This window comes from Eleutherodactylus coqui, chromosome 6 (assembly GCF_035609145.1).
Source record: "Eleutherodactylus coqui strain aEleCoq1 chromosome 6, aEleCoq1.hap1, whole genome shotgun sequence".
NCBI lineage: Eukaryota > Metazoa > Chordata > Amphibia > Anura > Eleutherodactylidae > Eleutherodactylus > Eleutherodactylus coqui.
The window spans coordinates 193,780,718-193,807,077 of NC_089842.1; the positions used below are offsets into that span (position 1 = coordinate 193,780,718).

Below are 26,360 nucleotides of genomic sequence, written 5' to 3' on the forward strand. Positions count from 1 at the left end.
AATCTTGACTCCACCAGGACTGGCTGGTGGCGTCAAGATACACTAATACCGCTGGGCAGATCAGGGCATTTAAATGTCACTTTCAGAATTGACAGACCATTTAAGAGGGTTAACAGCCATCTCCCATCGCAGGTGGTATTTTTTTGCAACAATTAGTGCAAAATTGTGGCAAATCATTCACGTTTATAACAGATTGTATTTTTGCTTTGATTTTATACTTATAACAGAAAGGAAAAATGCCACAAAAACCACTGCTATAAATACATGGTATAAATGTTGCTTCTACACCGGTATTGTAATGATACACTGGAACACTCAGTCTTGTGTGACGCACCAGTTTCATTTCCCTGTCCTTTTGTTGCAAGTTGCATGTTTAAATCAGGTTGGTCCTGAAAGCAAGTGATTCAGGCTCACTTAGGGATGGTCAGAGCTAGTTTGAAATCTTATTATAGCCTTATTATATCCTCAATACTGTATATTGTTCAGCTTCTCTTACTTGATTTTCCTAAATGTAGCTAAAGGCTGATCTTAAGAAATTAGAATTACACACTGCAGAGTTTAGACTGTTGGGAGTGGTATTTCCTCCTAGCACAGCCCTTATGGCAGGATATTACAGCCCACACCTTCAGGTGATGCCACAAACGGCTGAAAAGGGGCAAAAAACTACTGTGCTCTGTTATCTCTAAACTTGGAGGACTTCTATGATTAGGCCCCCTGTACACAGCAATGACAGAATATCGCGAATGATATTCCACATTTGGGGGAGAGCTGTCAGGCTCACAGCGGAGAATCACGGCATGCCATGATTTGTAAACCTGCGAGCGGAGAATCGCTATGATTCTCTGGTCGTGGACGTCGGGCTGCGCTTTCCATAGCAACGCTATGGAAAGCATCCACTGCGTTACCCGTGGCCGGATTATCGCCGCGGATAACGCAATGAACCATCGCCCGTGGACAGGAGCCCTTACAAAGGAACTCTAGCAGACACACGCAATCATTTGCACTACCCCATAACCAAAAACACATTGTGGTGCCTCACATCACAGTCTAGCCAGACAGAAACAACTCACAAAAAGACAAGCTATACTCTGGGGTCTGTTCTCATTGATCATGCCTACCATCGATTGTGACTTATTTGCAGGCCTTATACAGCTAGCATCCATAATATGCCATGCAAAAGTGCTTTTTCCTGCACACGAATGGAAATAAATTGCTATTTTCTGCTCAGAGAGGGCGGGGGGGGGGGGGGGTTGGGGACAAAGCGCAGCATGCTCTATTTCTGAGCGATTTCCTCATGGACACGTCAATAGAAGCCGTCCAACCTGCAGCCCGCAAGGATGCTGGAAAAGCAGGTGTTTTTTTGAAAAAACAAAAACTGTACTGCGTTTGACCCCACCCGCAGTACAGCAGAAAAAACAAAAACGGCAGATTCGTGCGGACGCCGACTGGGAAAACGGTCAGATTCCACTGCGGACTTCCGCATGCAAAATGCGACTCATTCGTGTGCAGCCGGCCTATAAAATGAACCCCCCAAAAAAGCTAATAAAAAAAAAGAGAAACCTGAAGAAAGCAAGGGGTATGGGACGCGTCAGTCCTGCTGGTGGAGGAAGCCGACGGGCCAAGCTGGTACTTAAAGCGGCTGCCACTAAACGAACAAGCTCCACGTTCTGCAGGAGGCTAGGCATACCTGCTGTTATTTTTTAGAAGTTCTGCCCATGTGTTACAGCCGCAGCACATAGAACAGGTCAGAGTGGATGACACGGCAGCCTTAATACTACTCACTTTCCTCCCAGTTGCAGGCACACAGCAGTCAGTCTGCCATGAGCATCCCCCTCTACTTCATACCGTGCCAAATGTCCCCACACGGATCAGTCTGAAGATCTGTTTCATCATCCTGAATGTCAATCAGGCTGTCCAAACAACCAGAAGACGACGACCAGGACATTGAATGCAGTGATGACCAACTATTTTTTTCCACCAAAGGAAGAGGGGGGTGGGCCAGTGCATGTAGTCATCGCTTCACAGGCAATTTGTACTCGGGCTGATGTGGAAACTGGAGGTGCTGACTCCCAATGCAAGAGATAGAGTCCATTCAAGGGGAGAAAGACAAAGAGGGAGGAGGAGGTGGAAAAGGATGAAGTACTACGTAGATGGGTAGAATGCATTTCTAAATGATTCAATAAGCCACATATGATATTCAGGGAGAATAACAGTGGCAGAAGATTAGAAAGGAAAGAAAAAAGAAAGACATGGGTTGCGGGAGATGATGAAAAAATAAATGTTCATATTTCAACCAGGAGATATTTAGGTGAGGTCTTGGAGCTCACCGGTATTTTAGGCGAGGGCCCTGAGACAAGGGCTTGTTCCCTTCTTCCAAATAAAGGGTTGAGCTGAGAGAAAAGCTGGGTTTTGAAATAATGGGGACATGGGTCCAGGTCTATAGGACATGTTTAGTTCCCTAGGAGTCCCAAAAAGTCAGCATGTTGGAGTAAAAAAGTGTTATGTAGTCACTCTATAGTGGTGTTATCCAGGTATTGTAGTATTTAATAGCATAGGAGTGCAGTGCAAAAAAAAGGCTTTTCGGTGGGCTTAAGGCCTCATGTCCACGGGGACATATCCGCAGTGGATCACCCGCACGCGTGATCCGCGCCCCATACGGATGCATTGGACAACCGCAGGTAAATACCTGCTGATGTCATTTTCCCCTGAGTTGTGGATTGCATGTGCGGAAAAACACCAGCAGCATGCTCCATTTTAGTGCGGGTCTCCCGCAGGCTTCTTTTGAAGTCTATGGAAGCCGTCTGGATCCGCGGCACACCCGCAGCGGAATTCCTGCTCTCTGGCGGGGGGAGGAGTTAAAAAAAAAAAAAAAAGTGCATGGCGCATGCCGAAGAAAGAAGATCTGGCCGTGACGGAGGGCAGATCTGCAGCGTCCGGACAGGTGAGCAATTCCTATTTTTAGCCCTCATATCCGCGGGAAAGAAGGGACCCGCTGCGGGCCTGATTTTCCCCATGGACATGAGGCCTAAGACCAGGATTTTTGAGAAAATATTCAGCAAGGAAGGTGTCTGCTAGTTAGTCAGCAGACACCTATGTGGGTATGACTGCAGGTCAAAAAAAAATGGGCAGAGTGGCCCAGATAGGGTGGCAATAGGAGTGTGAGAATGAAGTAAATTTGAGCAGGTGGAAAAAAAAATATATATATTATTGTGTACACTACAGAACCAACACACTCAGTAGTTTGGTAACTTGGAAAAAATAGGTAGGGGAAAAAAGATTGATTTTAGAATACAAAATAAAACCACTTGGATTATACATCCCTTCTACAAAACCATTATTTGACTTAACATACGTACAATTTGACTCACAGTTCTAAGTCTACATTAACTATAAGCCCCGTTTTTTTTCTGCCTTTTCTCCAATTTCTGAGCTTAGTGTCCATTGCAGAGCAAGCCATGGTCCACTACTGAGCTTCTGATGCTAGCTGAGAGAGCCCGAGAGTCTGACAGGGAAGGATGCTCATAGATGGTATCAACGTTTGTTGAGGTTGTATTGAGGCAATAGACCTGGTTAGATAGGACTGAAGTGCTATATAGCTAGTAGCCAGCCAGGAATTGTTTTTCCTGTATGTATACTGATTCTTAACATAGTGCTAGTCTTCCTCCTGCAGCTCCCTTCTCGTTTCCCTCCCTAAACTTCTAGGGGCAGCATGAGACAGCACAAGCAAAAATCCACCCCCACTTGTTATTTATCTAGGTTCTCTCTTCCTAGAGATGGACTTTTCAGGGCAACAGGAAGTGGACAGTAAATCAGAAGGCAGTGAAACCCATAGTAGCCGCACTTGAGAGATTTTTTGGCACAAAAAAGTAAAATTTAGTTAAAGTGACTTACACTTACGTTAGTTATCACATTGACTATTACATAGGCGCAAGTTTGTATGAAAGCTATGGACCATTTAAAATTTTCCCACACTAATTTCCTGTCATGCTTGTAAGGCTGTAGTACTTAACGCCAATTCCTATCATTGTCTTTTCCCACCTTACTAGAAAAATACTGCAGAATACTTGTGGCAGAGTTCAAAGTCAGTAGGGAGTCCAAAAGTAGAATTCATAACTACAGCGACCATAACCAGCTAGAAAATCCTGGACTCAATGACAGGCCAGCCATTCATCACAAAATAGAACCGCCCCCCCCCCCTCCTTCCCCATAAAAAGAGGCATAGGAGCTTTCAAACATTTATGCCTTCTCATGCTTTATGGGTAATAAAGCCCCATTTACATGGGACGAATATCGAGCAAACGATGTCAGACACTCGTCCCTGTGTCTCCACACTCCCGTGCTCCTGCACCCGAGCTAGCACAGCTGGCTGGTTCACGGAGCGGCCATCAGGGGGGCAGGGCAGTGCAGGAGACTTCTCTCCTCTTGCTCCCCCGCCCCCCTCCACTCAAATAACACAACTGCCGTTCACAACTGAACGGCAGCAGTTTAAACTGCACAATGAGCGAATCGCTGATCTTTTATGATGCATAAACCCATCGTGCAGTTTAACCCTTTCTAATCCACTTTGACATCTTCAGACATTCTGATTGAAGGCTGTACAACTCCGATGTCAGAAGACGTCTGGCAGGGTATTCTTACTGTATATTACTGGCCGCTCTGTTGTCAGGGGCCTTTCCAGCATGTCTGATACCGCAGTATTGTCTCTAGCCAGCAGATGGCGCCATTGTATAATGGTAGAAAGAGAAAAACCCCTAGGAAACTCTTAATCCAAAATTGGATCGCAAAGGGTTAAACAGTCGCGGTCGGTAGTGAATGGCGGCTGTATTATGTGAATGGAGGGAGTGGGGGAGCGAGAGTAATCTCCTGCACTGCCCCGCCCCCCCTTGCTGGCCATACCGTAAACCAGCCTGCTCTGCTAGCTCCCGTGCAGGAGCACAGGAGACATAGGGACGAGTGTCGGGCATAGGTTGCCCGACATTCGTCCCATGTAAAAGGACATTTAGCCTTCACGAAAAAGTGGAGTTTACAGGCCGAGTTTCTGGCTGATTTAAAATGGTAATGTCTCATGTATTTAAGTTGAATATAATGTAAACAGAGTTGGGATTCTTGGCCTTAACAAGCAGTCCACAAAATACCAGTGTTCTCTGAAATTCAAATGCACTGAAACAAAAAGGTGAAAAAAAACCTCTGAATTACATAGCTTAAAAAGAAGCCTGGTAGTTAAAACATTCATAAAGAAATATGCAAAAAAGGCGCAGGTTTAAGTTATTTTATATTTATTAAAAAAAAGACAAAAAGCACAAACATATCAATCAAAACAGCAAATAAAACTGTTCAAGATCTGTGTATAAAGCATTTGCTCTGCAGGCCTTCTTAAATTTTTGGGAAAGCTGTGATAGAGTGGTTTTACATCTGCGGCCGGGGTTTCGTTTTCCTGCTCAGTTCTGGGAGCAGGAGAGGGAAATCCCAGCGGCCGAATGGTTCCGTCTCTGGACGGAAACTAACAGCACACAACGAACACCATTGACTAGAATGGGGTCCGTCCTCTTTCCACCCAGCTGCCTGGCATACAGCGCTTCTTCTGCCGGTATTTTCAGATGGACCTGTAACGGAACCTCCGACCAGAGGCACCAACACAGATGTGAAACCAGCCTAACTCTTTAGAAATCAACCACCTCTTGGCCTCTAAACAGTTTATGAACTCCAGTGTATGATACGCCGCTAGACCATACTGTGGCATAGTATGATGGCAGCATGGTGCTCTTCACTCTAATTTCAGTGCCATTTAAATCACTATGACAAACATTCACTGGAATACCTCATTATGCGCAATGTCAGTTGTGTGGACTAATTTGCTGCAGCCCAAAACACAATTTGTGACATCCAGCATTACCTGCAGCATAGACGTTTACCTTGTACACAATGGTCCTCATACATCGGAGCTCTCAAAACAAAAGGGTTTGTTTTTTCCTCATAGCAACCAGAGTGCATTTTTCTAGGCTTTGCCAGAAAATAAAGGGCAGATGTTGGATACCGGTTGCTACGGATGACAAGGCCTGTTTGTCTGTCATCAGTAACCATATATCACAGTGGTCTTTTTTGCTACTGTGTTATTATTATAGCTTCATGCACAAGCTTTTATAGTCCCATTAACTGCCCACCTGCATGGATCAGATTCTCCGAATGCTGGAAAAACACAGTTGAACTTAAACTGCAAGCAGAAGTTTTGTAAACAGAATATCCCAGAATCCAAAAGAATAAAATGTACAAATATCCAACTACCTAAATGCAGAGGGTGCTGCAAGTCTGATTTTTTCCCCCCCATTTTTTTTAAAAATTAAAATCAAAAACACATGTAACTAAAGTGCAAGTTCTGTCAAGACCTGTCAGCTCCAGGTCGGCACAAAGCACTCGTGTTCGCAACAGAATTTTGTATCTTTCTCGCTTGCAAGGAATCTGAAAGCCGTACAAGCTTCTTGCTTTGACAGACAAGTGTTCTAGTTGGACAAACTTTGACCTTGTTAAAATAAGCAGAATTTGAAAGCTGAAGGATTAGTTCCAAAGGGAAGTCTTTACAACAGATACTTTTCCTTCAACATTCAAAATAGGGCATCGAAAATCTGTGATGTTCAGTGTGCGGTCCTGTCCTGCTCTGTGCATCCTGTCCGTTGCGCTTATATTTTATTCCATTTCTTCACTCCATTTTAGACCTTTCAAAATGCGTGATCATTCTTTCCTATAAAGTGAAAAAAAAAATTAGATTTTAGTGCATAAACTTTTATAATTCCTTAATATATAACCATAACACTTGGATCGTGACTTCTAGGATTATAGACATAAAGCAGTTAATGGGCTCAGTTTCCCTTTTTTAACTCATTAACAATCTTATTTAGCTTCTGACTGTTCATGTAAGTATAGGACAACAGATTACAGCCGAGCACATGACTGTCACGAGTTCTGCTTTTGCAATCAGAATTTTAAATGAAAGATACTGACCTCGTCTGAATCCAATAAGGCTGGAAGAGCTCTGTAAGAAAAGCACAAAAGAGTCATTTAAAAGGAAATTACACTGGGTTTTTACTGGCATACTTCTGCTTAACTATTTGCTTTGTGCATTACAGTGTGCCTCAGGAAAATAAAAATAGTTCAGCTTTCTTTATAGAGTCAAAATCCAACTTAGAAAAGAGGCAAACAGCACTCATAACTGGACGACCACTGCTAACCGTGACTCTGGTATGGTAACGCAAAAATGCATCAGTCTGAATTAAATAATATCAAATATCGAGGAAGAGAAGATGAAGAGGTGGCACTCCTTGGTACTCCTGAATTAAAAGCAGCACTTTATTTCATATAAAAAAAATAGCAGGGGCAAAAACAGGACATGGTGCACAAAAGATAGGCGGCACCTGTGTGGCATCACATGATGCTTTATAGTTTAGTATGTAAGGTTGAAAAAAGACATATGTCCATCCAGTTCAGCCTATTAACCACCAATATTGATCCAGAGAAAGGCTAAGGGAGCGTGAACGTGCGTTGATTTCCGCACATTATGACGTGGTCCTTTGAGATAAGGAAGTGGAACTACATTACTGGTATAGGGAGGTCACATGACTCACGTGATGACGTTGAGCGTGATGACGCATGACGTGGTGATGCAGGACGCTATGAAGCGTTGCCTCCATGCTTGGGAATGTGATCCTACTGGCTATTGATATGGCGCTACAATATGAGGTAGATGATATGATGCGGAGAACTGTGCGACAGGCACCGACGGAACACCTGTAAGTTATATGCTTTTAATTATATGTGGGTGGATACTTCACTGGTGATTGGTTGCTGTCACTATTTAATACGGTCATTGCTTGCTTGTGTATATGCTTGACAAAGATCACAGCAGTAGTGATCGAAACGTTGCGTCCTTTCAGTGTGGATAAAGAATAAAAGTCCTTATATGAACTCCATTTGGTAAGAAGTTCTATTCTACTGTGCTGCCTTTCATCAATAATTGAATATAATTGAATAATCGAGTTGGGACCCATTAACTTTTCCTATTTAGGACATAATCAATGCTCGTGCCAAATTTCATGTTTCTGTGACATCGGAAAGTGAATTAGATGACGTACTTAAAATATGGACACTAATTCTTTTGCGCTTAGAATTGAATAATCGAGTTGGGACTCATTAACTTTTCCTATTTTGGACATAATCTATGCTCGTGCCAAATTTCATGTTTCTGCGACATCGGGAAGTTGGAGAATTTTTGGCGAGTCAGTCAGTGAGGGCTTTCGTCTTTATAAATATATATAGATGACATAATATTGTATCCCTCAAGAAAGACGTCGAAGCCCCTCTAACTCTTATCAAATTTGTCATCACTACGTCCTCAGGCAGAGAGTTCCATAGTTTCACTCCCTTCTATGTTGGTGTAAAAACCTTCTTTCCTCTAAACATAGAGGGCACCCCCTTGTTACAGTCACAGTCCTTGGTATAAATACATGGGAGAGATCTCTGTATTGCCCCCTGATATATTTATACATAGTTATTAGGTCGTCCCTCAGCCGTCTGTTTCCTAAACTAAATAATCCCACTTTTGATAACCTTTCTGGGTATTGTAGTCCGGCCATACCATTTATTACTTTAGTTGCCTCCTTTGTACCCGCTCAAGGTCTGATATGTCCTTCTTGACAACTGGTGCCCAAAATTGTACACAATATTCCATCTGTGGTCTGACCAGTGACTTGTAAAGAGAAAGAGCAATGTTCTCATCATGTGCCCAAGCCCTTTTTTGATGCACCCCATGATCCCATTTGCCTCGTCAGCAGCTGCCTGACACTGGTAGCTCCAGTGAAAACTTAACTAAAACCTCCAATTCCGTTTCCATGTCAGTGTTTCCCAGAGGTTTCCCATTCAGTGTGTAATGGTGACATGTATTTCCTCTGCTCATGTGCATAAGTTTACATTTATCAGTGTTACACCTCATTTGCCATTTTTCTGCCCGAGCCCCCAACTTATCCAGATCCTCTTGCAATCTCCATGCATACTCTCGTGTTAATATCTTTACACAGTTTTGTGTCACCTAAAAATATTGATATTTTACTGCACAATCTCTCTACTGGGTCAGTAATATATTAAAGAGAATAGGGTGCAAAGCCGACCCTGTGGTAGCCCACCAAATTAGAGTATGTACCATTTATAACTACCTTCTGCTTTCTATCACTGATCCAGTTACTTACTCACTTACACACATTCTCACCCTGACCAAGCATTCTCATTTTATATACTGACCTTCTATGCGGCACAGTATCAAATGCTTTGGAAGAATCCAGATACACAAGAACCAATGACTTTCCGCAGTCCAGTCTAGAACTCGCCTCCTCATTGAATCTAATCAAATTGGTTTGACAGGAGCGACCTCTCAAACCCATGCTGCTATGGAGTTATACAGCCATTTTCCTTGTAGTATTCCAGAATAGCATCTCTTAGAAACCCTTCAAACATTTTACCCACAATAGAAGTAAGACTTACCGGCTTATAGTTTCCAGGTTCGCTTTTTGACCCCTTTTTGAATATCAGCGCCACATTGGCTATACACCAATTTAGGGGAACACACCCTATCACTATAGATTCCTTAAATATAAGAAACAAGGCTCTGTATCACATTACTTAATTCCCTTAAAAGCCAGGGGTGTATGCCATAAGGACCCAGCGATTTGACTATTTTAATTTTAATCTTTTTAAGACAACTCTGCCCTTTTTTCTGGGTTAGACTGGTGACATTTAGTGGTAAATTTACATTATTACTCTGCATTTCATCTGACATTTCATTTTCCTCTGAATACACTGGAGAAAAAGCTAATAGATTTGTTTTCTCCTCATCGCTCTCTACAATTTCTTTTACATTATTATCAAAATGGCCAACACTCAGTATTACTCTTTTTACCATTTATACAGTTAAAAAACACTTTAGGGTTAGTTATACTCATTGGCAATGAATCTCCATCTTTTATCTGATTTTTACATTATTTTTTCATCTAGGCTTTTAGTGCTTCTTCGCTACCTTCTTGTTTTAGTAGTTTAAAGTTTGTTTTTTTTACTGTTTATTGCCCCCTTTACATCTTTATTAAGCCATATTGGTTTTCTCCTACTACTAAGTCTTTTAGTACTGTAGGGTATGAACCTTTTCACGGATTGACGAATCCGAGCACACTCGCCACTACCAACTTGTCATGGCAGAGCCTCGATCGCTTACTCTAGCAAGACTGCGAGTGTCGAGTCGCCAGACTACGGGTGGATTTCTAACCAGATGTCACGGGGTTCTGCCACATGCAGACGAAAGTACAAAATTACCCCCTGCTCCTGACGCACTCCAGCACTTCATAATGCCGCTCGTACACATGCTACCACCATCAACTTTTACAGGTAAGCTGGAACCCAGACTTATGAACAAAAACTTCAGCGTTATGGTTCGTTTTAAAACAGACAAGACTTGACTAATAAATTACAGATTCTAAAAATGACCAACAGTGCGTGCATGCATATCTATCCCCTTACACTCCCATTTAACAACCTTTTTGTATATAGAGTGTGTAATTTATTATACACACACACACACACACACACACACACACACACACACACACACACACACACACGTGTATGTATATAGGTCACTAGAGAAAGTTAAATTTGTGAATTACGACTGAGCCCACTTGAAACCGGTTTGTCCCATGGGACTAGACTTCATCAACGTGGGCCAAGATACCACATGCAGTGAGGTAACATGCAACAGGACGATAACGACCTTTTAATGACAAAGAACTTCTGCCCAATAGAGCCTCCCGCTTAGAAGAGAGACGAGTAGACTGGGCAAGCTGGACGTAATATCAGCACCAACGGAAAAGGGAAGGGGGGGGGGGGGGGGAATGAAACTTAAAAGAGCTGAGAGCCCGTTAGCTGGCAAGCTAGTTTAATGTCAGGGTCCACTGGAGCCCAGACTGTAAGCACTTGGCTAGGCAGGTTGCTGTAATGACAGCACCGCTGTTGAAGAGTTAGTAGGAAGCACCCAAGGTGAATTCATGGGAGCTACCGCAACAAGAGGAATGGGAGATGGAGACACATGGCTCAAAAATACCATTAGCATCAGCCTTCTGAGACTGTGACATTAGCCACAGCCTCCACCTTTTGCATTAAGCCCATGGACCCTAAAGAGGACCAGCCACCATAAAAACGTAGCATAACTGTCAAATTACCCCTGGACATGAGTCTTGGAAGGGGCAAGCACTAAGAATTGAAATCAGTATTAGCGTATACTGTTTCACAGTCTCCTGCAAGCAATCTTGCAGGAGGAAGTAGCGAAGGAGGAGGATCGCAGAGCGCTCCTAACTCTGTCTGATTAAATGCTTTGTCTCCCAGACAGTGCTCTTACCTGCGTAGGAAGGCTACGTGGAGAAATGCTGTAGGAGCTAAGTCGTAGACCGCTCTGACTACAGAGTACTCCTAACGGCAGCAGCACAGACATCCTTAATAGGAGAATATGAGGCCCATTCTGCCGCCAAAATTGAAGGTCAGCGGCGGACTCCGCCTAGACGGGACCACTCATGCATCACTGACGACATGAGTGACCCACATCCGTATGGACACGGCTGACCGAGCTAGCAGCACAGTCCTCCTAGAAAGACACAAGTTGGTTTGGTTCAGAGACCGCCTGGAGAAGGATCGGACCCATAGTGGTTGAGGATGTCAGAGCTGACCGGAGAGGAGCTAGTAGATGGAACTACCGCTACCAGGCCCCCTGTCAGAGGCCGAACCCCCCCAACCTACCACTATAATTAGATAGAACAAGACAAGATATTCTGATTGACTGGATGTCCATCCGACATAGTGGTGCAAGTGCACCTAGTATGCGGCTCTGGGCGGCCCCAGCCCGCATCTAATCCTGTAAGTGGGGAAAGTGCTAAAGAGGCCCGCAAGGACACTGCAGATGGGCCACCATAGGGAAGCTAGCCGTCAGGTAAGGTTCCCCCATTCCAGAGCAGAGAAAAGGAGCAATGTGTCCGTGGACCTTCTGTGCACAGTATTCTTTCCAAATAGAAGGAACTACAGATCTCAGCAAGCCCAGAGTACTTCTGATAACCAGTCTGAACATGGCTGGATGCAATCTTGTACTGCATAGAGAGCGCACATGGCACGTCTCTTGCCTGTCGTCCTGGTCATGGACACTGCGCCAAGGCTGCCTGCTGAGTACCGCAGGCGGTACCCCTCAGTGAGCTAGCCACTAGGCAAGGCTCAATCTGGTCTGTAACAGACATGAGCAATTAGTCCGGAGACTCCCTCTGCAAGTACGCTCTCCTTCTACATGGAGGGTACCACAGGTCTCAGCAATGTCGGAGCCATGCTGGCAATTCGTTCGAACACTGTCGTCCATAAGACGAGAAAACCTCTAGCTGTGTGTAAATCTCGTACCGCACATAGTACCAGATAATCCCTGTGCAAGCAGTCAAATGAACACAATACAATATGCGGCGGCCAATACATACATGCCCATGGCGGCACAAACCCAGCCATGTGAATCCATGCAGAACATGCATGGCTACACAAAATACCGCACAACGGCTACACAGAAAACGCCACATAGTGGCTACCGCGCATCGCGGCTGGGCTATACCTTAAAGCCACCACCGCAGCTGGGCTATATAGTTACTATTGTATAGCCGCTATACCTTAAAGCCGTACAGCGGCTCCACATAGCTCCATATACATAGCTTATATCAACCGCGCAACAAAAAATTTTTTTTGCTGTCACTGCATATGAATGCAATCTGATTGACTTTAATGGGCTTTTTTGGTCTGTAACACAGACATGTGATTTTTTTCACACGCTTCAGAAACGCATGTCTGAATACCTCAGTGCAAATCAATGGAGTTTCAGCTTCCCGTATTACACAATATTTATTAAAACGCAGCATTTTAACGAGTTTTCGAGCAGCATTTTAACGAGTTTTCGTATAGCGTTCAAATGCACTCCATTAGAATGGGTGATTAGGTGCGTTAAAGAGCGCTGAAATGCACTAAAATAGAGCACTGCTAGAAAATCACGGCATAGGAAACGCAGTGTTCGAACACTCGACTGAAGCAGCATTGAAATAAACTGAGGCAGTTTACAGCATTTAGTGCTTTGAAACGCCATGCTAAACACTGTAAAAAAAAAAAAAAAAGGCGTGAAAGGGTTGCCTTAAGGTGCATTTACATGGGTGAACACGATCTCAATCCAAGAAACTCGAAACGGATATTGTACTTAGAATCATGCAATTTATCGAGTGCAATGCATTTTGCATGAAAAATGCATAGTATCGCATCACTGTAAACACGTGTCACATGCTGCTCCAGTACTTCTGTAGAAAAACAAAAAAAAACAAAAAACCAAAAACACATGCATTGCATTTGTACGAGATGCAAATGCTATATGATTTTTGCCTGCCATAGAAAAGAACGGGTGATATTGCCCAAAAACAGGACATGCTAAAAACCGCACATATAAAATAGGCCCATTGCAAGTAATAGACTATTTCTGTGCAAGTTTTGTGCATTTCAAATCACCCATGTAAATGCACCCTTAGGGCGCCCACCCACTGGCGATTTTTTTTCGTTTGCGTTTTTTCTCAAGAGCAATTAGTTTTGAATGTACTCCTGTCCAGTGGCGTTTTTTTTTTTCAGTCCGTTGCAATTTTTAACATAGGAACTGTCAGTTGCATATGTGTCCTTATTTTTCTCTTAATGCACCCATGAATGTCAATGTAAATTAACGGAAAAAGCCGCGAAAATGCCGCGGAAACCGCCGCGGAAACGCGCCGAAAAAGCTGCGTTTTTCACGCACGAAAATCGCGAACGCCAGTGGGTGGGCGCCCTTATTGTGTTTTTCGAGAGACCAAATGAGCAAAAACAGCTTACCTTTTTTTTTTCTTAATGATGTTCACTATGTGTACTAAATTATGTGATCTTTTTATAGTTCAGGGTGTTAAAATGCAGGAATACCAATATTATACTTTTTGGATGTTTCACAGAAATTTCTTTTGGGGGAAAATTTTTTTTGCTTTTCTTTGAGTAGAAATTTGTTTACATTTCAGGGAGGAGGGGGGGGGGGAGAGGGCGAGTTGGGGAAAGGGACTTATTTGTATAGCACCAACTTATTTTGCAGTGCTTTCAGGTAATTTATTACTCCCCTTTCTCAGTGAGGGAGGGGGAAGCGGAAGGATCAACCTTGAGCCAGCTAGGACCCACCCGAACCATGCGGTGATTGAACCTCAACCTAAGTGAGAGCTTAGGACTGCATTTCTGCTGCCTTAACACTCTGCACCAAACTTTACTACATTTGTCAGTCCCATGAGGCGAATGGAAGATGTTCTTATTAGATTGCTCAATATTACACTGCTCTACTTTAACGGTCAGTGTGAAAAGTGACAGATCATAATATAATGCACTACATTGCTCAGTGGCTCGGGTTGGTACTGCAGGCTGAGGTCTATTCACTTCAATAGGACTCAGCCAGCAGTACCAACGGAAGCCACTGCACACTGTATGGAGCTGTTAGATTCCAGCACTAAGACTGCTAAATGTGGGATACTCCATTTGAAACTATTGCGGTTGAATACACTTTTGTGGAAGGCATATCTTCCAACAATTTGGTTTCCATGGCTGATTGAGGGCATCTCTTTATAAACACCCCTTTGATGCTGTGATCTACATGGAGGATGGCATCTAAGGGGTTAAATGGCCAGGATGAAGGATATTTCCGATGTTGAATGCTGCAGTGGGAGCCTGGCTGTCAGTTACAGCTCCCCCTGGAGTTAGAGTGTGCTCCGCTCCAGAGTCCACACTATCAATATGCCGTAAATATATGGCATATCCTGTCACACATATATGCCATGGGAAGGGATGGGGCCAATTAAAATAATTTCATGTATTTTAGAAACTATTCATATGTTAGGAGACTTCACAGTATAGCAAGTCAACTAAATACAATGCTTCTAGCACAGTAATACAGTATCCGATAAAAAAAAAAAAAAAGTTGTGGCATGTTTCAACATTTGCAGAGCTTCTATAGAGCTGTAATATGTTTTCATGGATACACCATGAGAAAGCCATTTATGAAAGGAATATTGCCATCTGTAGCATTCATGGAAATCCAGATAGAATTGACAGATGCAGATCCCCGACCTCTGGGACCCACGGTTATCTATAGTTAGGCCTCATATCCACGGGCAAAATATGATTTTAAATCCGCATCCCATAGGGATGCATTGACCACCCGCGGGTAGATAAATACCCGCGGATGGTCAATAAAAGTGAATAAAAAAAAAAAAAATGGAGCATGAAAAAAAACGTGACATGCTCCATTTTCGTGCGGGTCTCCCGCAGGCGTCTATTGAAGCCTACGGAAGCCATCCGGATCCGCGGGAGACCTAAAATAAGAATAACTTACCCGCAGTGGACCGGGCAGGTCTTGTCTTCCTCACGACCGGATCTTCTTTCTTCGGCCCGGCGGATGTGCCCGGCGCATGCGCGCGGCACGCTGCCGGCGTGCCGAGTACATCCGCCGGCCGAAGAAAGAAGATCTGGCCGTGAAGAAGAGAAGACCTGCCCGGTCCGCTGCGGGTAAGATTATTCTTATTTTCAGCACTCATGTCCATGGGGCAGGAGAATCCGTAGCGGGCCTGATTTTCCCCGTGGACATGAGGCCTTAGGGTGCCCACTGCCCCTGACATAGCTGAATGCAGCGACTGTGGGTGGTCAGGACTTAAGGAAACAGACAAACAAACTTTGCTACATTGTTTCTGTAATTCTCATAGAAGTCAAGAGGAGTTATGCAAGCAGTGTAGTACAACAAGCGCCACTGTTTATGCAGCATCCACGTTACAGAACCAGCATAGCTTCCTGTGCTATGCAGTTTGCATAACTCCCATTCATTACTATGATAGCATAAGAAAGTCTGCTCATTTGTTTCTTTGACTAAGTTCAGACTACCACTCACCAATCATCCCAGCAGGTGCAGAAGCCAGAGGTTGGACCTGCAACTACCAGACTTTTACAGCATATCCTGTGGATATGCCATGAAAGTCAACCAATGTGGTCAAACAGATAGACCATAACTTGTAGTCTGGAACGAAACAGTATTGTTGAGCATGTTGATAATAATGTTTTGTGAGCTACAGTTTTTCTTTCAACAATATGGATGGAGTTCTTTTCAATTCTACTCCTATAATTAGATAGAAATACTCACACATCAGTAACTGATGAAGGAATGTTCTCTTCTACCCACTTCAAGTCTTCTTCCTAAAAAAAAAATATATATATATATTTTTTGTAAAGAAACATTTAGGAATGCAATTTAAACTATTTCAAATCATTAAAGCCTTTCCAATGCAACAACTACAGGAAACTCAAGTATCTCATTGTGTCAGAATCATATTTATAGCAATAGGGAAAGCAGTGACCCTGGATATTATTTGTCTTATGGTGTAGTTAGATATAGCAGTTGAGGTAATGTTAAAAGACATCTTTTGAGCGATAATCGTTGTGTCTAAAACAGGCTTTACAGCTAACCGTGAAGAAAAAAGGTGAAAATAAGATCAATAAAGTTAAGTTGTTTTTTTTTTATTTAAAAAAAAAAAGTCTTTTGCCATAATTATAGTAAAAGAATCTAGATGAAAGAAAAATACTTATTTGGTTTCCCTGCATGTGTAAAAGTCAAATCCATCAAAGTAACACATTATTTACCCCGCACTATGAATGTCGTCAGAAAAAAAACTAAATAGATGAATGCCAGAAATGCGCTTTTTTGGTCACCCTTTCTCCAAGAATAAATGTTTGCATTGGTACTATTATGGAATACAAACTACAGGATGTCCTGCAAAAAAGGAGTCCTTGCAGGCCTATGTTAACAGAAAAATAAAAGTTGCTGCGGTCAGAGGACAATGGCAGAAAATAATTGAAAAAAATTGAATATCTTTGAAAAAAAACCACTACATAAAAGTTTGGTATCTTAGTAATCGTACTGACGCATAGAATAAAAGTAGTGTCATTTTTGTTGCAGTTTGTGCGCCATAGAAAGACACACATAAAGATGGTGGAATTTTTTTTTCTTCTCTCATTTTACTTAGAAAATTTTTTAAAAGTTTTTCAGCACATAATATGGTAATCGTTCCATTGAAAAATACAACTTGTCGCACAAAAAACAAGGCCTCAGACAGCAACGCCAAACGATAAATGAAGGAGTGTTACATTTTTATTCAAATGGGGGTGGAAAAAATAAAAAAGGCCATCTCCTTCAGGGGTTAAAGGGAACCTGTCAGCTTGAAAACATTGCCAAACTGCAGGCAGCATGTTATAAAGAAAATGGAGGGAGCAGATTGTTATATGGAATTCATCTTTTTCCGCTTTACATAGTATGTTGCACTCTTAGGCCTGTGTCACAGGAGCACAAATCGGACTTAGGGATCCCACACACTTGCGTTTCTTGTTAACACGATTGTCAATGGGACTTTCTAATGTTAAAAACGCAACGCACCAAAAACGCAAGTTGCATTGCGTTGCATTTTCAACATTAGAAAGTCCCATTGACAATTGCGTTGACAAAAAACGCAAACGCAAGTCAGTGGGAGCCCTCGTGCGTGCATTTTTTTCGCAATGGGGGTTGCACATTTGCACATGCCTCTTAGTGTACTTTGTATGCAAACAAATTGCACGCATTTGCGCATGAAAGAAAAAAAGAAAAAGAAAAAAACCCACACACTTCCATGTTACCATTCACTGAAATGGGCAATTAATGTAATTGGTCAGGAAACATGCAGGTTAATAAAGCACGCTGTGCATTTTTTTTAAGCGTTAAGCGTATTTTGCGTATGCATTTTGGTATGTGGACAAACTTATTGAAATCAAAGGGTTCTATTCACTGCATATTGCACGGAAATACATTCATGTGGCACAGGCGTTAACAATTTCCCCAATTTTTGCTCCTGATAGCGGCTGTTAGGGCCACAAAACCTCTTGAAACATATATACTTACAGCTTTAGTAGCCTTGGGATTTCCATTAGTTTCTGGCTTTGAACTCCTCATCTTCATTCCCTCTGTAGGAAAGAAATTAAATAACAGTTAGAGAAAGGTGTCCAATGCTTGGATACTTTTTTGATTGCTACGTGCCAAGGTTTTTCTGACTAATAAGTGCTACTTGCTTCTGCTTCAAGAAGTATAGAACTGCTCCCCACAAACTTCACTTTTGCGACTACGACAAATATAAAAAAAAAAAAAAAAGTACTTATTTTTTTTGGGAAAAAAAGGCAAACTTGTAAATTTTAATTGACATGGTTTTTCTCCTGATTTTTATGTGCACAAAGAGACACAAGTATATTTACTAAATGCATACACAGAGATGTAAAAATGGTGGCATTCCTGCGTACTTACGCACAAAATCAATGGTTACGTGCTGCATATTCACACGCAGACGACCTGTGCGGCGCGAGCACGCTGGAGCGGCCCCTTCAACGGGACAGAAGAGGCAGACTGCGCAAGCGCGTCTAATGGAGCCAGGAGAAGGATTCGGTCGGCGCTAGGGACGCCAACACAGGGGGGGGGGGGGGGGGGGGGGAGGGGGGGGGGACCCCCCTGTAGGTAAGTAAATAACTTCTGTATGGCCAATATTTAATGCACAATGTATATTACAAAGTGCATGTATATGGCCATGCAGAAGTGTTTAACTTTACTAGTATTTGCGGTACAACCCCTTTAAGCTTAAGCAATTGGAAATACCACTAACTAGTCAGAAACAAGAATTGTGTCCCACAGTAATGATTACTGTATCATAACCCCACAACAAACCCCTATACTTAAAGTGCAGGCAACAAAATTTGAATTTCAGCAGCACAGACCACCATAAATGGGCAGATTTACTAACACCAGTCACTGAAATACTTAGCAAAGTTAGACTTAATACAAACAGACATATCACTGAGGGACACACACACACACACACACACACACACAAAATCTAAGTTTGCTTATTCCTTAAAATCCTATTCATCTCAGAAAAAGGCATCTATCCAATGCCTAACGAAATATGAACTGAGAGTATGGACTGCACTCGATCAAACGTCACAGCACTATGCTCCTAATTTAGCATATAGTCTAAAGGCTGATTTAGGCACAACAAGAATCACTCAAAAGAATCTTTTTAGCGATTTTCAGTCTAAAGGGTACGGACATCGTGCAGTTCTCGTGCACGAGTCGTTGAACGCTCACTTCAAGTTATCTTGAATTGAGCGATCAGCTGTTATCAGTGGAGCAGGCTGTTATCACAGCTGGCTGCGCTGATAAGATTCTCTGTGCCTGTGTCTTGCTGTGAATTCACGGCGGGGCATGGGCTGTAAGCACGGAGAACACTACAGCTGTTTGCTTATTCGAAACCGCTGTATTGTTCGACGAGAGATAGCGGTGGTGTCCCACTGTGCCTACATAGCGCCATAGTAGCTACTATAGAGTATGCAAAGATGATCACTCAAACTGTCGTTTGAGAGATAACCTGTCAGTGTAAATGGGGTATTACAGTGAAAACAAACTAGACAGTTCTAAACTTAGTAAGTCACAGCAGGTTTTAGAACACCTAATAGGTGGTTTAGTTTTTTTGGTAGCTTATGCATCAAAAGTTTGATGCATTTTTGACACTGGGTTGCATTTAGGCCACACCTCCAACTTAGTGAAGTCTATTTTTCAGACACTGTAGGAAAAAAGTATCTAAAAAGACATAAATGTTCAAAGCTTGTAAGACAGTTTTTAATGCAATTTGTGTCATTTATCATAGTGAGTCTGCCCCATCGTCTCCTGCAAGCTTTTACACTGATAAGCCATAACATTAAAACCACGAGAAATTAAGAATATTGATAATTCATCAAAATGGTATCAGTCATTGGGTAGAATAGAATAGTAAGCAAGAAAACAGGGCAAGTGTAAGAAACTGAGTGACACTGACAAGTGCCCAACTATCATTGGGCGAGGACAGTTCTTATGGGGTGTTCCCTGGTATGTAGTCGTTGGACCATTTTTGGTAGATACCAAGGAAACCTAACCTGTCTGGCTCGCTCCCACAAAAAGTTACCATAATAAAAATTTCTGAAAAACGTAATGCTGGCTATGAAAGAAAGAGGTCAGAACAAACAGTGACCTGCGGCTTGCTGTGTAAGGCTTAAAATGCCTACTATGGGCATGTGAGCATCAGACCTAAACCACAAAGCAACGAAAGATGATGGCCTGGTCTCAAACCATATTTGCTTATACATCATATGGACGGCAAGGTGCATAGATAACCTGAGGAAAAGATGCACAATGGGAAGACGACAAACCTGAGCACCCTTGTTCTGGGAAATCTTGGGCCCTGGCACTCATGTAGATATTATTTTCACACATACCAATTACCTAAATGCTCTACAGAATATGTACACCCCTTCATGACAGTGGACTCTAACCGGGAAAGTGCAGTGTGTTCATAAATAACTATGCCATCAAATAAATTATTTAGAAAAAAAGTCTGAGGAACATGACCAAGTGATCAAGGGAACTTGGAGGCCAAAGCCTTGATCTCAATCTGATTGAGCATCTGTGGGATATGCTTTGAAAACAAATCTGACCCCCACTTAGTGGCAGATCTTTCATGTCCTGTAATCTGCGATCTTGGTGCCAGACATACAGGACACTTTCAGAGGTCTTCTAGAGTCCATGCCTCAACTGATCATTGCTGTTTTTTTTTTTAATTAAAGTATTTTTTATTAAACTTTTTCACCTTTTGCATATTTTAAAACATTTTTTTTAACAAATCTTTGGTTTCCCTTCCCTCCCTCCCCCTCCCCCTCTCACCCACCCCCTTCCCCTCACCCCCCTCCCTCCCCCATCCCCCCTAAGATCTCTCTCTCAACATTCTGTTCTTTGGGTAAACTGTCTCTGAATGAACACAGTGTTGTGTCGTAAACAATAATAACAGTTCTTGTAACGTATATTTGTTTTCTTCTTTGGTCTTCGTGTTGCTTATCTTCTTGCTGTTTTCTTTTATTGATTCAGGGTTAGATTTTTTGTTGCATTCGAGGGGGGGTCATATTTCTTTTGCCCGTTGCCCGGTCTCTCTCTCTCCAATCCCTCCTTTCTTAACTTTTTCCTATTACTCCTTACCACTTTATTTTATTGTATATCGAGTCTGTAATTTGTTCTACATTTCCCAATAAACTTTATATATATCCATTACATACGTTGTTATGTCTTAGAAAATCCCCGGTTTACTGGTGCCTCCCCACACGGCTCACCACTCCCTATGTATTTGGTCCAACATTACTGCTCTGGGCGTGTATCCATCTCAGCCATATGTCCTGATATTTTTGACTGGTCTTACGCTTAGTGTAAATACTCCTTTCCCACGGTAAAATTTGGTTGACCTTATTTTTGAATTCTCCCAGCGTGGGTGGTTCTTCGTCCAACCAGCGCTGGGCTATTGTTTTTCTGGCTATATACAATAGTCTGGCTACCGCTAGTTTTTCATGATCATCTAATGTTAGATCCTGTATGTATCCCAGAATGCACACGTATGGTGTAAAGTCCATACGTATGCCAAATGCCGCGTTAATTGCATTTCTTATTCCCATCCAATATCTGTGCAATTTCGGACATCGCCATAGCATGTGGATTAGGTCCGCCGTGTGGGTTTTGCACCTTACACATATCGGGGAGGTTCTCATTCCTATATTGTGTAAGAAGGCCGGGGTGCGGTACACTCTGTGTATTAGAAATATTTGTGAGACTCTGTGTGATTCGCTCAGAGATAGCTTGGGTGTCATTTGTAGGATTTCCTCCCAGTGCGACTCCTCAATGGGCCCTATGTCTGCCTCCCATTTTGCTCTTGTTGATAACGGGTTGTGTGCATTGACCGTGTCCTGTATATGGGAATATAGTACAGATATTTTCCCCGCTGTGGTGGTGGCTTTTCCTATTATGTCCGCTACTATATTTATTGCCATTGTTATTTCCGCCGTGTTTTTTTCCGCTTGTATAGAGTGTCTAAGTTGCAGATATTTGTAAAAGTCACTATTGGGGATGTCGTGGTTTTGCCTTAACTGCTCGAAGGTTTTTAGTTCCCCCCCCTCCAGTATCTGATCCATTCTCCTAACTCCCCTGTCTTTCCACCCTTGGAATCCTTTTAGCTTGTTGATTTCTGGCAGGTGCGGGTTATTCCATATGGGGGTATGTTGTGTGCAGTTTTTTATATCAAGCATGTTTCTGGTCTTCCACCATATTTTATGTATCAATAATAGCGTGGGGGCACTTTGACCGTTTTTTTTAAACGCTCCACGTTCCAGGGTTTCAAACAAATGTGATCCGTTAAAGAGATTTTTAAGGATTCTGAAACTAGCGTCGTGTGTTTCTTCTGTCTCCCATCCCCTGAGATGCTGCAGCTGGGAGGCCATGAAGTACGAGAACGGATTGGGCAAGGCTAATCCTCCCTTTTCTTTTGAATTGTATAGCAGTTCTAATTTTATCCTAGGTGTCTTCCCTCCCCATATGAGTTCTCTAAACAGTCCCTTGGCCTTGTGGAAAAATTTTTGTGTTATCCAGTGTGGGGAGTTGTGTATTAGATACAGTAATTGGGGCATCCATATCATTTTTATAAGATTCACTCTTCCTATGATTGTCATGGGTAGTTTTTTCCATATGTGAAGTTTTTGTTTCCATTTTTCCATAAGTGGTTCCAGGTTTATTTTCCCGTACTCACTGACCTCTTTCGTAATTTTAACTCCCAGATATTTAATTGTTGGGGTGCATTTCAGGGTTAATTCTCTGTTGGCAACTTGCATGTCTGGGGTGTCTATTGATAGTATTTCGGATTTGGTCCAATTGATAGCGAGTCCTGAGAAGGCTCCAAATTCTTTTATTGTTTGCATCGTGGTTTCTAAAGATTTTTCCCTGTCCCCTAAAAATAATAACATGTCGTCTGCATACAAAGCGATTTTCTCCTCCATGTTTCCTCTTATGAATCCCACTATTTCCTGGTGTGACCGAATTTTGCATGCTAGGGGCTCTATTGCAAGTGCAAACAGGAGTGGCGATAGTGGGCATCCCTGCCTTGTCCCTCTATGTAGTGGGAATGTTTCTGATGACCCCCCGTTGATGGACACATCCGCCTCCGCTCTAGCATATAGGAGTTTTACTCGTCTCACAAATATTGGGCCACAGCCCATTTTTTCTAGTACCTTCCACAGGTATTGCCACTCAACGCTATCAAACGCCTTGGCCGCGTCCAGTGAGCATATGATTCTGTCTCCGGTATTATCTACGGGTATTTGTAGGTTTAGAAATACTCTACGGATGTTCGTTGCCGTTGATCTTGCTGGTATAAACCCACTCTGGTCTGGATGCACCAGGGTGGATGCCACTTGGCTAAAACTTTTGCTATAATTTTGACATCCGCGTTTAACAGCGATATCGGCCTATACGAGTCCATCAACAGGGGGTCCTTTTCTGGTTTTAACAGAATTATTATTTTTGCTTTTCGCATTGTTTGTGGTAGTTCCCCTTCCTTTTCCGCCCCCGCCCATGTCTCCAGGAGTTGTGGTAATAAAGTGTCTGCATGTTGTTTGTAAAATTCTATTGGGAAACCATCCTCCCCTGGGGCCTTGTTATTTTGCATATCTTTTACTGCCTCTTGCATCTCCTCCAAGTCTATTGGTGCATCTAGAAACTCTCTCTGTTCCTCCGTCAATTTATGTGTTCTTATATCCGCCAAGTATTCCTCGATTTGTTCTACCGTTTTTTCCAGTTTCGAGGAATACAGAGAGGAGTAAAATTCCCGTGCAATCTCTCTTATGGATGTTGCGTCCCTGACTATCTCGCCTTGTGCGTCTTTTAGTTCAATGATGTATGTGGGGCTGGTTTGTGCTCGGGCTATAACTGCCAGCATATGTCCCGTTTTTTCTCCCTCCTCATAATATGTCTGTTTCCTGAACCCATTTTTAGTGGCTGCCGTTTCTAGGACGTATTTATTAAGGGCCTCTTGGGCCTGTTTCCATAGGTTGAGTGTTGTTATAGTTTTCTCTTTTATGTAATTTTCTTCTGATTCTTTTAGTTTGTCTCGTATTTTTTGCCCTCTTTCTCTATGTCCTTTTTTTGCCTGTGTGATTTGCTGTATGTATACCCCCCTCATATATGCCTTCATGGCCTCCCAGCAAATCGTCATACTTGTGGTATCCTTATTTAATATGAAGTATTCCTCTAGTGTTTTTTTCACTATTTCCTTGTTTAATATGTTTAGCCAGTGCGAGTTCAGATTCCATCTTTTTTGGGAATGACTCACAGTGTTACTGTGCTGTATGTCCAGACGTAGGATGGAGTGGTCAGAAACAACTCTTGGTAGATATTCTATCGAGGTTATATCTCTATATATCTGAATATTCCCTACCGCTAGGTCTATTCTAGATAAGCATTGGTATGTGGATGAGTAGCAGGAGTATTGTTTGTTTGTGGGGTGCCGTGTTCTCCATATGTCTATCAATGATATCTCGTTTATTAGTTTACCTAGTGGTGTCAGGTTCCTTTCTTCGTTTGCGTTTCCTGCCCTTAGTCTGTCCTGTGCAGGGTTAATGACCGAATTAAAGTCGCCTATGATAAGGACTGGAATGTCCGGTTTATCTGTTATGAATCCTATAACTTGCCTCATTATCATGTTATTATATGGTGGCGGGATATATACTGAAGCTATAATGCATGTGTAGTTGTAGATTCTGCAGTGTAGGCATATAAAGCGGCCTTCTGGGTCAATTTTTCGTGAGAGACATTTAAACGGTATATTTCTGTGTACCACTATGCTGACCCCCCTGGAGTACCTCGTGTGTGTGGAGTGGAAGCTCTGACCCATCCCCCCTATTTTGAACGTGTCCGTATTTTCTTTTGATAAATGTGTTTCCTGCAAGCATATAATAGCCGGGCCTTGTTCCTTGATGACTTGCAGTACTGCTGATCGTTTTGTCTGGTCACTCATACCTCTCACGTTCCACGATACGACCCTTATCCTACTACCCATTTTCCTTGTTTTTTGTTTTCCGCAGGGTTATTATTTTCTGGGCGCCTCCACCCCTTTTTGTTTTTATGAGTGAGACGCACTGGGAGGGTCCCCATCTCTGTATTTGTGTCTCGCCCGTGTCGCCCCGTATATGTGTATGTGTATTACTGTTTGTTCTCCGCATAGGGCTTCTCCAGTAACATTTTGGTTTGGTCCCCCACATCCCCCAGTACAGACATTTATCCACATTTACTATACATATTTTCGTTATTTGCAACACATTTATCATTTGTACATTTACGTTGACATTTCTTCCCCTTATCCCACCCTGAATCATTTTTCTATCGTTTAACCTTATCCCTTTTAACTGTATCTTATCTAATATTCCCCTAATATGCGAGAGAGAGACCAAACAACAGACACCCCCAACATGTAACTCACTGATCCGTTGTCTCATCGGATCGGGGTACCAGTCCTCCATTCTCCTACGCGATGCATCCTGTCGTCCCAGGAGCTCCTTTCAGAAATTTTCGGTTCCCTTTGCATGAACGTTTCTTTAGGTGCAGCCTCTTCATGGTGTCTTGCGCGGCGATCTTCCCCTCCGAATCTGTTCTTCATTTTGATCTATCCAGGCACCTGCATCTTTTGGGTTTTCAAAGAATTGTGTCGTGCCCAGCGCCGCCACTCTCAGTTTAGCCGGGTACAGCATCCCGTAGGGCACTTGTAGGTTTCGCAGTCGTCTTTTTATTTCTACAAATGTTGCTCGCTTCTTTTGTATTTCCGTGGAGAAATCTGGATAGAAGGAGACTTTCACGCCATTATATTGGATTTCACCCTTTTCGCGGGCCTTTTGGAGTATGGTATCACGGTCTCTGTAATGCAGTACTTTGATGAGTATCGGTCTGGCTGGAGCCCCCGGGGGGAGGGGTCGTGTCGGTACACGGTGGGCTCTTTCGACTGCAAACATTGCAGTTAGAGTGTTTCTTCCGAACAGTTCGGGCAGCCATGTTTCAAAAAATTCTGCAGGGTTTCTTCCTTCCGTCTTTTCTGGGAGGCCCACAATCCGCACGTTGTTCCTTCTTGACCTATTTTCTAGGTCGTCTACCTTGTTCTGTAGATATTGTATGTCATGCAGATTTTTTTCCACGTCTCGCTGCATCGGCTGTATTGCGTCTTCTACGTTGCTTATACGTTGTTCAGTTTCTGTCAGACGCTCTGATATTTTCCTCATATCTTGCCGTAGCAGGTTTACATTACTTTGCATCGCCCCCATCTGCA

The 26,360-nt window shown here is 42.8% G+C and overlaps 1 protein-coding gene across 3 annotated transcripts in view; it reads right to left on the minus strand.

The window, feature by feature from the left end:
* Nucleotides 1-5,259: 5,259 nt before the first annotated feature.
* Nucleotides 5,260-26,360, minus strand: part of TMEM87A (transmembrane protein 87A) — a 72,434-nt gene continuing 51,333 nt past the window's right edge. For all 3 annotated transcript variants that reach the window (XM_066608550.1, XM_066608549.1, XM_066608548.1), the window contains exons 17-20: nt 18,062-18,123; nt 16,277-16,329; nt 6,997-7,027; nt 5,260-6,736 (exon numbers count right to left, since the gene is read on the minus strand). In XM_066608550.1, the coding sequence (XP_066464647.1) occupies nt 6,695-6,736; nt 6,997-7,027; nt 16,277-16,329; nt 18,062-18,123 (188 nt within the window). In that variant the 3' untranslated portion in view covers nt 5,260-6,694. The remainder of the gene's footprint in view (nt 6,737-6,996; nt 7,028-16,276; nt 16,330-18,061; nt 18,124-26,360) is intronic.